General features: G+C 37.6%; 1 protein-coding gene across 1 annotated transcript; it reads left to right on the top strand.

The window, feature by feature from the left end:
• Positions 1-348: 348 nt before the first annotated feature.
• pdap1a (pdgfa associated protein 1a) lies at positions 349-13892 on the top strand. The gene is made up of 6 exons (XM_067429654.1): positions 349-579; positions 950-1032; positions 1123-1191; positions 12122-12246; positions 12327-12478; positions 12898-13892. The coding sequence occupies exons 1-6, from the start codon at positions 567-569 to the stop codon at positions 12930-12932; spliced, it is 477 nt and encodes a 158-aa protein (XP_067285755.1). The 5' UTR covers positions 349-566; the 3' UTR covers positions 12933-13892.
• Positions 13893-14071: the final 179 nt, after the last annotated feature.

The following is a 14071-nucleotide window of genomic DNA, read 5'->3' as shown; positions in this document are numbered from 1 at the left end:
CTAAAACACTTCCCAACTGAGGCTAATAACTGAACAATGTTTGAATTCTCCCCTTATGTCATGTCATTATACTTTTGTTGTTATTTTAATTATTCATTTAATTTTCACTGTTTATATTAAGAGCTGCTCCCTCACACTATATCCTCTATGTCCTATTTTGAAGTAACTGATTTTATGCAGCCATGTTTGTTTGTAAATCTTGATACTTTAAAAAAAAAAAAAAAAAAAAGAGAGAGAAATCCAAAAATACATACGAATATTATATGACCGCATTGGCTAACTGCCTCTGCCGTAGAAATCATTTTGAATTTTGATTGGCCAACCCAGCATTCAATCATCAACGGTAAAGTCGCTTGACGTCACTCACAGGAAGCGGCATAATAGTGCTTTCAGTGGTATCCAATTTGAGTCGACGCAGTTGCGTCATATTTAACTTTAAAATAGCCATTTTGTTGAAGTTGGTTGAACATACTAAAGCTATTCAACTCTAACGGGTACGTTCAATTTTAGGACAAGAAATAATCTTTTTCCTTTGAGGGTTTTCATCGTCACAGAGTGATTCCACGATGCCGAGAGGAGGTGAGTATTGTGAGCATGCCTGATCGCTATTTTTCCTTTTTCACCATACTGCCAAGAGCCAGTATTGAAATAAATATAACTTATGAAAGGAAATATGGAATTGACGGTGAATATAAGGTCCGTGAGGAAACCGTTTTTGCTAACAGCGTCTCTATAATGGGTAAATCACGGTGGAAAAATAAGCATTACGCTAGTTTAAACTCAGGCCATACTGGACCAGTGCAGTCACATGTGATTGTCCGATAAGGCGACAGTTTCACTGACGACTCTAGTTCATGCCTATTGCATTACGTATCTGTATATTTATAATCGCCTCTTAGTAGTTTTAAATCTATTTATATATTTTATTTTACCTTGCCCACCACCTTAGGCAGAAAGGGCCATAAGGGCCGTGGGAAGCAGTTCAGCAACCCTGAGGAGATTGATCGGCAGATGAAAGCTCAGAGGGAACTGGTGAGTGAAAAAAAAAAGTGTCACATTCCTGAAGGTGACGTTTGCTCAGCATCCTTTTTGTATTACGGAAACTGATTATTTTATGTATAGGAGGCGAAAGAAGGGGCTGAACCTGGAAGTTCTGAGGAATCTGAAGAGGAGAGCAGCAGTGACGATGAAGTATGAGGTTTAAATTAAATTCATTAAGGTTTTAATTAACACTTAAATCATGTTATTTTGTTGACTTTTGTACTTAATTATCCCAGATGTTTCCAATAATGTTTAAAACCAGAGAAATTTTAACCAGGACACTGTTCATGCATCGCATGTCAATGGCATCATATTTGCCTTACCATCCGTTACCCTTTTTGTTAGAGACCATAGAAATAACAATGATGCTTTAATATATTATAGTATGTTTTATCAGACAAGGGAACAACTGTTTTTAAATACATTTATTGACAAAAAAAAAAATCATTGTAAGTCATTTCACCATCATACAATGTTTTAATTTCCTGCCATTTAGCAACACATGCCATCCAGCATTTATTAATGATATTTTAATACTGATGTAGGGTACTGCAGTGTGCAACAAGTGTCTCAAAGCATTGAGAGTGAATGAACAGAGTAACATTAAAAAATAATTTTTAGTACACTCAAACGCATCTAATATCATAAAACAGTGCTGCCTTACCTTACATACTCTTGATCAGTGGAAGTGCCAACTGTGGCACAGTGGCATAATAAAAGATCTGCTGCTGTCAAGCCTTGTGACAAGCTCGTCACTCATTCGCTATCGCTGCAGTGGCCTCGTTCAGCTCCAACAGCTCTCGGCCCTGCTCTGCTCTGTCCTGATTCTTGTCAGAGCAATTTGTCCGTTTAGGGCTGCTGTAGAAACATGGAGGAGCAAAATGGTGACTTCACTGTAAGGGGACCCGCGGTATATGTAGATAGACACAGTTCATTCTAAGGTAATAAAATCATAAAGGTTCATTATGTAAGGTCTTCATACACCACTGAAAACATAGTTATGTACATTATATTGCATTTCTTTCAATAGCTCCTCATAAATATTTACACACTGCACCTTTGAAGGGATAGTTCACCAAAAATTAAAATTCTGTCTAGGGCTGCAGCTATCGATTCTTTTTGTAATCGATTAATCTACCACTTAATCGATCGATTAATCGATTAATCGGATAATAATTACTTTTTCTTTATTAAAGAGCAATAAGAGACAATAAGACGGGTATCTTAAAATTAACATCTAATTTGTCTTCTTTTTAGAAAAATTAAGTTTTATTGCTGAAATTGCATACATTAATAACTGTGAAACTAAACAATTTTAATGCATACAATTGCCATATTATATTAAATAAAAATCTATTTCAAATTACTTTAAAAAGGTAAACATAGTTCAATCTAAAACTAAACCTACAACCAATAAATCTAAATAGTAGTAATATAAATAACAATAATGCCAATATAAATATTCTATAAATTCTATATAATATAAATATTCTAATATTCTATAAATATTCTATAAATAATATAAATAACTAAACATTGTATTTATGTTGTGCAACTTAACTTTCATGTTTCAGCTTCAGCTCAGGCATGACATAAGCATTTACTGTCTTATTTACTCCTTTACTGAAGCAAAACATATTGGACAGGTTAACTTGATGAACAAGAGAACAAGAGATGTGCGGATCAGCTCTATCGTCACCGAATCAGCTGTTAGAAGCAAACCATCCACCCGCACCCGGCAGTCACAACTTCAAATCCTCCGTGTTAAGCGCGATGCTATCGTCACATATTAGCTACACTGAAGTAGGTTGCTAAACAAAACAAAAAAAATTATTTTGGCAAAATTACATTTACATAAACCAGGGTCGACAACCTATACATCACACGGAGGAATAACCGCTAGAACGTGATCAAACGCGAGATATGTTTAATTCAGTTAAAGTACATCACACATGCTGATCTTTTGAGCTAATCATTCATCATTGTAACACAGCTTGTTTTAAGTTAGAAGCTATAAATATGATTTGTGATATTTAAATTACACAAATCAATGAAAGCACGCAGCTCTGAGCTCTGAAAGCGCTGCTCATCACACACACACACACACGCGCGCGTTACAGCTTGTTCTGATATTTGTTGCGCCTAGTATTGAGAACATCTAATGGTGCATTTCGAAGATATTATCAAGTAGGATATATAAAGTCTCATTAAAGATTTCACACACATCACAATGACGGTGATCCATGTGCAAAGCTGCAAACTCCATCGTGTTCATGTGTTTGGAGTCGCTCGTATCTCCTCAGCTGACGCGTGTACTGCCGCAAATGAAACTTAAATGTTCAGCGTCGCATCCTGAAGCTCAACACGCAGTTTTCTTCATTTAAAAACAGCGATATTAAATGATATTACCAGTGCTGATGCCCGCCCGCTCTCTCTCTCTCGCATTGCGGTCTTTGGATCTCGACATGAGCTGAAAACGAAAGTTAAAGAACGACGCGCATTCATTGCGTTTTAGCGTGATATGAGAGTTCCGCGTCTTTATTAAAATCAACATATTAACGATTTCTCTCATCCACCTGCAATGTTTGGGATGTTTATGCACCTGCACCGCGGATATAACCGCAATCCGCTCATACTCCGAGTCCTTACACAAAAAATGTCTTTCTGCAATGTCTGTGTGTTGTTAAATGGACTAAGCGAAGCGTCGAGGCGGATGATTTTGCCTCGAGGATTTTTTTGATTCGATTAACTCGAGTTACTCGATGAATCGTTTCAGCCCTAATTCTGTCATTTACTCACCCTTGTTGCAACCCAAATGAGATATAAGTACATTGTAAATGTAATCCATCTGAAACAAACTGTTAAAGGGTTACTTCAGCGATTAGAATATGGCTTTGTATCAGTAGAAACCCTGGAGTATATTCGAATATATCAAACACACACAGCCCCATATACCCCTGAGATGAGAGATTTGTGCATTTTATTTCTGGAAAAATCCTCAGATGACGCAAATATCGCCAGTTTGCGTCATCGGTGGAATTTTTGGCCAGAGGCTAAAGTCTACAGGGGCAGATGGAGCTAATTCCGCATGTTTTCAACCCACGCATGGGGAGTGGGAGATCGCACTCACGTATTCATGTAAGCGGAGCAGAGCAAAGTGAGTGTTTTAACTTCTCAAATTAATTCCTATGAAAGTTAAGCTTCCAATAGCATCTCAATAGCAGCTCATCATGGTGAATGTAATCTGACTCCTGCAGCATTTGTGCTGTGACACTCGCGGGGACTCACTCATTATATCAACAGACACATTCAGTTTTTAATTGTATTGTCTGTTCTCTAACTTAACTAATTTTATGTAAATGAATGTGGTGGGAAACAGGGTTCCCGCGGGGTCTTAAAAAGTCTTAAAAAGTCTTAAATTCAGAAAGTTAAATTTAAGGCCTTAAATAGTCTTAAAAATGCCCAGATTTTCATCCTAGGTCTTAAATTTAATTTACCAAAGTCTTAAAACTTTTACTTCCGTTCAGAAACAAATCCTTTTAGTTTTCTTTACCCGACTGCTTCATGCATTTTTACTCCTTATACTTTTCCTTCAGCTTTTCAGAAAGCTGCGATTGGCAAAAGGAAACCAAGAAATTACCGTAATAAACCATATTTTGGCAAAAAGCGCTATTTGTCTTTAAGGATTTTTTTAAGCGTGCCAAATGTTGAGGATTTACGGTCAAATAGCGCTTTAATATGCTGGCGCCAACACTCGCATTCTAATAGGGTTAAGCGTAATGTATTCTGATGTATTTGATCTGACTGGGTGGGCAGCTGTCAATCTCAGGCCCAACCGTAGATCCGCCCCTATCATAGGTTGGTTGTTTTGTCTGGTATGCACTTGTGTCTACGCGCGTTTTCAAAGAACATGGGTCTTTGCACACTGAGTCCGATATTTTCGCATGCGTTTTTTCATATTCGTGATCCGAAAAACTCGTCACGCACAGAGACCTTGCACACTGGGTCCGATGCTTATTAATGAATGTGTTATGGGGAAAAACGCAAAACAAGACAAAGTGACGTCTAGTGAGGATGATTTGTTTGTCCTGAGGAGATATTGGGTTCATCTAACGTTACTCCGCGTAGAGAGGAGAGTTTCCCTATCAAGCGGGATTATCCAGATCGACCGATTCAAAGTGTCAGTGGCTCAGTTTGATGCTTTGCTAGCGATACTGGAGACATATTTAAAAGAAGACCACTAATTTCTGTGAATCAATTGATCCCGAACACCTGGCAGTATGTCTATGGATCCGATCACACATACACACACATACACACACAGACAGACAGACAGAGCTTTACAGACCCTTACGAAACAAAAATATATTGCAATATATTTGAAAATATCATGCAATATATTCACATATAACGTTATGGGATTTAATATTTATATTTTCCAATATATTGAAAGCGGCCATCATTTGTATATTTTCCAATATATTGCATGAAAATATAATATATTTTATAATGCCATCAATATATTATTCCATATATTAAAATATATTTCAAGAAAATATATTGGTAAATATATTTTCCTTTCGTAAGGGGAGACTTGATGTGCTATAATTATAGCTGTGATATAATAATATTTGTAGCATTTTTGCTAGAATAATATGTATGGTGGCTCTGAGTTGTCAAAACGTCTCAAAATGCGTTTTTACGGATGCGAAAACGCAGAAAATCGAACCTGTTCCAAAAATTTTTTTGACGGACGAAAGTTTCGGAGGCAGTGTGCAAGCGTGATTGACATAACGTGAGGTCGAATTTATTTTTGGAAGTGCGTAAATTATTATTCTAGCAAAAATACCACAAATAATATTATTATATCACAGCTATAATTATAGCACATCAAGTCTCTGTTAAGCTCTGTGTGTGTGTGTGTGTGTGTGTGTGTGTGTGTGTGTGTGTGTGTGTGTGTGTGTGTGTGATCGGATCCATAGACATACTGCCAGGTGTTCGGGATAAATTGATTCACGGAAATTAGTGGTCTTATTTTTAATATGTGTCTCCAGTATCGCTAGCAAAGCATCAAACTGACACTTTGAATCGGTCGGTCTTGATCCCGCTTGATAAGGAGGGGGAACTCTACGCGATCACAGGAGTCTCTCCACATCTCCTCAGGACAAACAAATTATCCCCACTAGACGTCACTTTGTCTTGTTTTGCGTTTTTATCCCCGTAACGCATTCATTAATACGCATCGGACTCAGTGTGCAAGATCTCTGTGCGTAACGAATTTTTCGGAATACGAAAAACCGCATGCGAAAATATCGGACTCAGTATTTTGATATCAGTTTCTGAGTTTATTTAATGTTTCTATAACTGAATCAATAAAAATAGAATGTTTGAGAGTTTCTGAGATCATTTATAATGCTTTTATTAATGCGTCGTGTTGGTCTTAAATTTCACTCATAATGGTCTTAAAAGGTCTTAAAAAGGTCTTAAATTTAACTTACTGAAACCTGCAAGAACCCTGGGGAAAGTGATCCAGTAGAGGTGACTTCTGTAGTGGAGTGGAGTGGAGACTTCTGTTCTGGGAGTGGTCTCGCAGGACAGTGATGCATTCTGGGAATTTTCTTTCATCCCCATGAAACAAAAATATATTTTCTGTCTTTTTCTCAGTCTAGAAAGCACCAAATTCTACAATAATTTCCCAGTTTAATGACCCAGTTTAAATACAGATTCATCTTCCCAGCGCTGAAGTTCCCCTTTAAATCCAAGATTTCGAAAGAGAAACAATCGTTTCATAAGAAAGCAATTTAATTTAGGCTTTTATTCACCTGTAATATTTGATGACTATATTCGGTGTGCTCTATATAGTATGTGTTGATTGTCTATAGGTGAATTAAATCTGTTCATCATGTAAAGTGTTTCTTCAGAAGGCTTGACTTGAACTGCTCATTTCACAATATCTTTGTACTTTTTAATGTGTGAACCTTTGTTTGGGCTGTCAATGGTTCTGAACGACGATGGTAAATAATGAACATTTAAATTTTGAGTGAACTTTCCTTTCAACACGGTTATATGGTAGGGCTGGACAATAATTCAATATCAATATATATCGCGATATAATTTTTTTCAATAACGGTGATATGATTTTTAAACACATTTCCGATATTTCGATATGACTGACGTTCAGGGCGCATGCCATCAGAAAGAGCAGAACACGATTGGCTTCTTGCGTGATGACGTAGGCCTACACCACGGACACGCAGCCAGTGCTCAGCAGTAGTAGGCTGATAGATCCAACGCGGCACGTTTTAGCTACAAAGAGAGTTTCCCTGACCGCAACACAAATGTGACTGAACGAGCTTCCACAAGTAAGGAGAAATAAATAGCTGATAAGAGAAGAAAGACTAACTTTCTTTAGTGGCGTGGAAGTGGTTCGTCTATCTAAAGCACTATTCGCACGGGATTAGTATTATCTAGGGACCTCTGTGATTTAGAAATGAGTTTTGCGTGGCACATTCGCACGGGATAAGCAAAGCCTGTGATTTTACTCGAATTTACTGACTTCTCAGTATGATGTTCGTTATAGATAGCTGTATGAAATCATAAACAGGCATCGATATCCTTTTGATTATTTTACAGTAGCCTAATAAATAAATATAACAGCAAACAGACGCCATGAACTGAGCTCAGACCCGCGGCAGGAATCAGATTTCATTTATCACGAGTAGGAAGCTGACAATATACGGCGGAAGATTCAGTTTCAAAACTAAATGTAAAAGCGCCTATTTCACAAGATTGTCATTGTACTATACTGTTCTGTTATGTTTTTCATTCAGAACAGTATTGATGTTAATATTAAACACACCATTCAATCAGATTACTCCCAAATTGATACTCATTCTAAAGTGAAAGTATAATCCGTGTGGGCGCGGCTGCACGGGAATTAACGGTGCGCATTATGAATGCAGACTTTATTCTTCGTGAAAGATAAAGATAGAAATGCTCACAGGGAGAAAAAAAGCTTGCAAAAAGTATATACAATCCGCCTAATCCTTGGCCAAATCACAGAGATGTCGATTCGCACGGGACTAATGTTATCACAGGACCTCTGTGTTCTGCGAAATATGGTAGGTAGGCTAATTTGCGGGTGAATTTTTACTTTACAAATTACAGACATGGCCGATTCGCACTGGATTAAGATCACAGACATTCTCTGCAATTATTACAAATCACCAGAGGTCCCCAGATAATACGAATCCCGTGCGAATGGGGCTGATATTAAACTTGTGCCGGAGAGGTGCCGACTGGGGGTGTAACAATACATCAACATAGATGCATCAATCTAATGTCTAACAATACGATGCCAAGCGTTACAAATAATCCATGTAGACTATTTATGTATGAGGCAAGTGGCACATTTGTTTTAATACTTTCCACATTTGCACACAATGTCATGTATTAAAACCCTGCGTTCATTCTCGTTTAAATTACCTTTCAAAGCTTGTGAAAGACGGTCAGACATGGCTTCACGAAAATGTATCATCTTCTCCTGTTAAAGCCTTGCAAAAAGCAGCGTGCACTCATCTCAAACAGAGCACAACTAGGCCACTGAATTGAGTCTTATTTTATTTTTGTGTGCATCAGTAGATAAAGGTGTAGTTTTGCATAAAAGGAGAATATAGCGCTATGAATCGTTCTTCACTGAAATTTAAAACTTAAAAGAAAATGCGTCTGCGAAGTGAGAGTCTTGTTTATTTAATGGTGATTTCACATTTCTTGTTCGTATAAAGGCTAAATACAAATAAAAGGTGAACATTAATTTATTTGTACCGTTTTTATTTCTAAAATATGATATAGTTTTATAGGAGGAGGTTTCATAGACTTGGCAAATTAATTTGTCAGAAGTTTGTAGGTACAGAAATCCTTTGTGGCAGTTCTTGGTAGTTTTTCTAAAGCTTATATAGTTCATATCGATATCGAAATTATATCGTATCGACCAAAATTAAGAAATATATCGTGATATAAATTTTGGCCATATCGTCCAGCCCTATTATATGGTTATTTTTCTTACACGGTAACTGTTTTATGTGTGATGGTGCTGCAGAGGCCATTTCTGATTTATGAAGATTTTAATTAAAGGGGGGGTGAAATGCTGTTTCATGCATACTGAGCTTTTTACACTGTTAAAGACTTGGATTCCCATCCTAAACATAGACAAAGTTTCAAAAACTAATGTTGGACGTTTGCTAGAGTATTTCTGTGTCAAAAATACTCCTTCCGGTTTCTCACAAGTTTCGGAGAGTTTTTTTCGAGTATGGGTCTACTTGACGTTAATAGAACGGAAGGTCCTTGTATGGGCCGTACGGGCTCTTCTCCCGGTAGGGTGTGCGCGCGCGTCACTAGAGCGAGAGAGGAAATGCTCGCCCGTAAACAGTCTCTCAGGTGCAGATCCAGTCGTCTGTGAACACTTATGTCGTGCGCTGCGCTCCACTTTATTCCTATGGGTGACGTTGAGCGACTTCAACGCTTCAGCACAGCATTCCGGGAAGGCAGCGCTGTATTTGAACCGATTTGAACGCAGAAATGACGGGAAGCCAAGGTTATTATAGTTTTGCTTTTTGAAATTAGTTTTTATTTTAGTATCGTTTTCAATTTTGCTACAAATTTCAGTTTAGTTTTAGTTCGTTTTACAAATGGTTTTGCTAGTTTTAGTTTAGTTTTTATTTTGCAAATACATTTCTATTTAGTTTTTATTTATTTAGTTTCAGTTTTAGTTTTAGTAATTACAGTTTAGCAGAGTTACCATAATGAAGTGTAGAGACCAAACCAAGGTTTTTAATTTCAGCAAAGTTTAATGTTTGCACAGATTAGAGTTTAATCTTACTTCCTTAAGTGAAATAACATAGCATTATTGTTTAAACCCAGGAAGGTCTTACAAAACATGCATAAAGTTGGGTCTTCACCTTTGAGCAAAAAAGCTTGAGTCAAACTATGACCTATACAAACAACGATCTGGAGATTAAAAATGAAATAAATTATATTTTGATATTAAAAAATTATATTTGATATTTTTGACATAGGCTAATACTCAGAGGACTTATCTTAAAGAACAAAATAAATGCAACGTAAAATATAAAAGTAAAAATTATAAATTCCAGACAAACTCATTCATAACAAAGATGAAATATTGTTAAACAATTAAAAGCTTATTTTAATTTCTTCAGTAGTACAATGTAGGCTAGCAGTGTAAGACCACAGCTAAAGTCATCTGAATACAGCCAACACACACTGTTGTGTGTGTGTGTGTGTGTGTGTGTGTGTGTGTGTGTGTGTGTTTGTTGTGCTATAATTGTAAAGGGGACCAATGTCCTCATTTATCTAGTAAAATATTATGATAACTTTATTATTATTTATAAGCCTTTTTGAGGACCAGTCAAATGTCCTCACTAGTTAAAAAGGCTTATAAATCGGCCAAAACATGTTTTTATTTAAATCTATTGTTTTGCACGTTCTTGGGATGGGTAGGTTTAGGGATAGGGATTGGGTTAGGGGATATAAAATATCATTAACCTGATATAAAATCAATGGAAGTCCATGCAATGTCCTCACTTATATAGTGAAACAAACGTGTGTGTGTGTGTCCTGGTATTCCCTACTTTGTGGGGAAATGTCTCCACACAGATAATAATATTATTAGCAGTAAATGATTATGATAACACCTTTGAGCCTGTCAATATTAGGCAAACATGAAATCTCAAACGCACAGTAGGCTAGTACTTGCTACTTTAGTTGCTGACTTTTGCGCCTGCGTCTCTCGTCACGTAAGAAACGGCATTCTAAAACAGTGAGCTTAAGTTAAAAGAAGTTTAACGTGCATCTCATTACCTTTTTACCCTCATTACCCCTTTCACTGCCACGGACGCATTGATTCTTTGTGAACTCCCGTTTAGGACTAGCGATGTGTTGACTGTCTGCACGCGTCCGTCACAGGACCGTGGTTAATCTCCTCAGCTCACTTCACGCGCAGTAGCGCAATATACAGACACTCCCTCAACCGCCACAGTCAGATTTTCCACCACATTAAAGAGGGCTTATTAATAACGAAAACGAATATTTATTTTTGCTAATTATTATTTTATTTCAGTTAGTTTTTTAGTAAGAGTAGTTAGTTTCGTTTAGTTTTAGTTTTTTATTTATTCAGATTTTTACATTTTATTTCAGTTTACGAAAATGTTTTTTGACCAATAGTTTTAGTCTTAGTTTCAGTTTTCGTTTACGAAAATAACCTTGCGGGAAGCTTCACAACATCGTTTCAGTCGCGTCTCAAAGTGGATTTACACGCCACTGCTGTCACAGGACTTCACCAAATCATACCAAAGAAGTGTGTTTTTGACGGAGCGGTCCCAGCGATAAAGGTTCGGTCCTGCTTTGGAAGCAGCCGGTGAGTAAAACTGCTTCAAATGTCTCTGCTATTGGCTACCGTCGCATGAGTAAACATCAGTAAATGACACGATCGCGTGCTTCGTCATTCAAATGCGCTAACGGTTACTGCATTGCTGTTCTATATATAATGTTACACTAGTCTGACGTGCGAAACCGTTTTGCTTGCTATCTCTAAGGTCTAGTCGCATACAATAGTCCATAAACCGAATCCTGTCCTCATAAACTGCGAGTAGAGACACACAAATGTTGACAGGCCACTAAATACAGTACATACCACAGAGACGGACGTCCTGATGTTGCTGTTCCTTCTGTTCAATTTATTTCTGCCTCAGATTTGATTCTGGATCATTATCTGTATTAGCTGAGATAGCCATGGGTTTCTCCACGCTTGAGGACGTCACCACTTTGTTCGCGATCGTCATTCTTTAGCTCCGCCCACTCGATACGCCTCCAGCTGCTCGTTTTTTTTTCCGGAAAGACTCGTTACAGCCTATATTTCTTTTATAAATATAATAAAACAAAAGACTTATCGGAGATATGAAGGATGCAATACTACTCTATAGGTACTCAAGATTGACATGAGATTGACTGAAACTGAGTGTTTCACCCCCCCTTTAACTAATGATTTGATTTCTTCTCTAAGCAACCTAAAAGGAAAGGTGTAGAAGGACTAATTGAAATCGAGAACCCGAACAGGATCTCCCAGAAAAGCAAGAAGGTTGTGGAAATAGATGTCAACGCACCTAAAGAGCTCTCGCGTCGAGAAAGGTATGTGGGATGGCATAAACTTGAGATCCTCAGTCAAATAAACAGTTGTTACGTTACTTGCATTGTGTTTCCCTGTGTAGGGAGGAGATTGAGAAGCAGAAGGCTAAGGAGCGATACATGAAGCTGCATCTAGAGGGGAAGACGGACCAGGCTAGAGCTGACCTTGCCAGGCTGGCCATTATCAAAAAGCAGAGGGAGGATGCAGCAAAAAAGCGAGATGAGCTGAGAAAAGGTGAGCCGAAGGCATTACGTCTGATGTGAGATCAATTAATGACAACCTATATATTATGTACGAAACAAATTGTATAGCTTCCTGTTTAGTTCTGTGTGCATGTTGAGAAATGCCAAAATCTGGACCTGAGAGACAAAGTTGGCCCCTCGTGACCTTTGAAATTACCTGACATGGCAAATAAGAAAAACTTGCCATTTAAGCATATCTATTTAAAAAAAATAATCTTCATTTTAGCATTGAAAATGGCAATATAAAAAAAAATTGGATTTGAGATGATTTTTACGGTCTCACCCTCATGTAATCATGTAAAGTATTTTATTTTATTTTTTTACATCCCCTCAATATCATTTTGATAACTAGTATTGACACTGGTCTTGTCTGCTTTGTAAAAATATAAACTTTTCTCTCTTCTTTTTCAGAAAAAGACGCAGAAGAGGCAAAGTCGAAACGCTAGCCTGAGCATTAGCACACAGGACAGGGCTTTTTTGGGGAGGGAGGGAAGGGGTCTAGTTGTTTAGAGGAAACAGCTCAGGGGTATTCCATACATGTCATCCTTCCTTTCATCCATCCAAGGATGGAGGGGCATTTGGACATTTATAGGAAGTCAAATGGGAGGTTATATGGTGTTGGAGTTTGTTTGGTTATTAATTGTCAAAACCACCAAACTTCAGTCACTTCAGCCCTCCCCTGACACATTCACTGTGCTCAGACTCTAAAGCTGCTGGAGTTTACTCTCAATTTCTACATTTCTATGATGTTTTCACCATTACATTAGATTGGGATGCTATACTGAGGTAGGGCTGCAGGTGGACTCACGTGAGCTGTTGTTTTCTGATGGGGGAGTGAAGCAGGTTGTAGTGTGGAACAGTCAAACACTAAATAGACGTTTAGTCTTTTTAATGCATAGAATGACATCAACCCTTGTACTGTCTTTAATTTAGTCCACTTTTGTAGCATCCTTCTGTGCAAAACAATGCAGCTCCCGTAATTTAAAGGTTAATAGGAGGATGTTATTCATTTGTTACTTGGTGTAATCAGGACATGCTTGGACAATGCTGCAGGCTAAATTCTTATTTAAAATGTTAATGTTTTTAAATACTAAAACACAATAATGCAGTTTTGGAACATGGTGTCATTATCAACAGGACCATAATAAAGTAACTGCTTCAGCACAGCTGACTAAGCTGTTGATTATCTCCGCAACACCTCAGCACAGAGTATTCACCACGTCAACTTCTATAATGCCCCTTTACTCAGGGTTTTACATTTCTTTTGAAGTGGGACCCTTGTTTTTGTCACCACCAGACCCACTGGTGTGTCCTCCAGCAAAGTTTTTTGCTTTAGCCCTCTGCTGGGACCTGACTTGCCTTGACTGTTTAAAGGGATAGTTCACTTTAAAATGAAAATTCTGTCATCCTTTACTCACCCTCAAGTTGTTTCAAACCTGTATGAATTTCTTTCTTCAGCTGAACAAGGGAAGATTTTATGAAGAATGTCAGTAACCAAACAGTTAACTGGAGCGTTTGACTTCCATCGTATTTTTTTCCTACTATGGAAGTCAATGGCTGTTAACTGTTTGGTTACTGACATTCT

This window comes from Pseudorasbora parva, chromosome 21 (assembly GCF_024679245.1).
Source record: "Pseudorasbora parva isolate DD20220531a chromosome 21, ASM2467924v1, whole genome shotgun sequence".
NCBI classification, from domain to species: Eukaryota; Metazoa; Chordata; class Actinopteri; order Cypriniformes; family Gobionidae; genus Pseudorasbora; species Pseudorasbora parva.
Note: the sequence above shows the minus strand (reverse complement) of the source record. Positions and strands in the feature narration are given on the sequence as shown.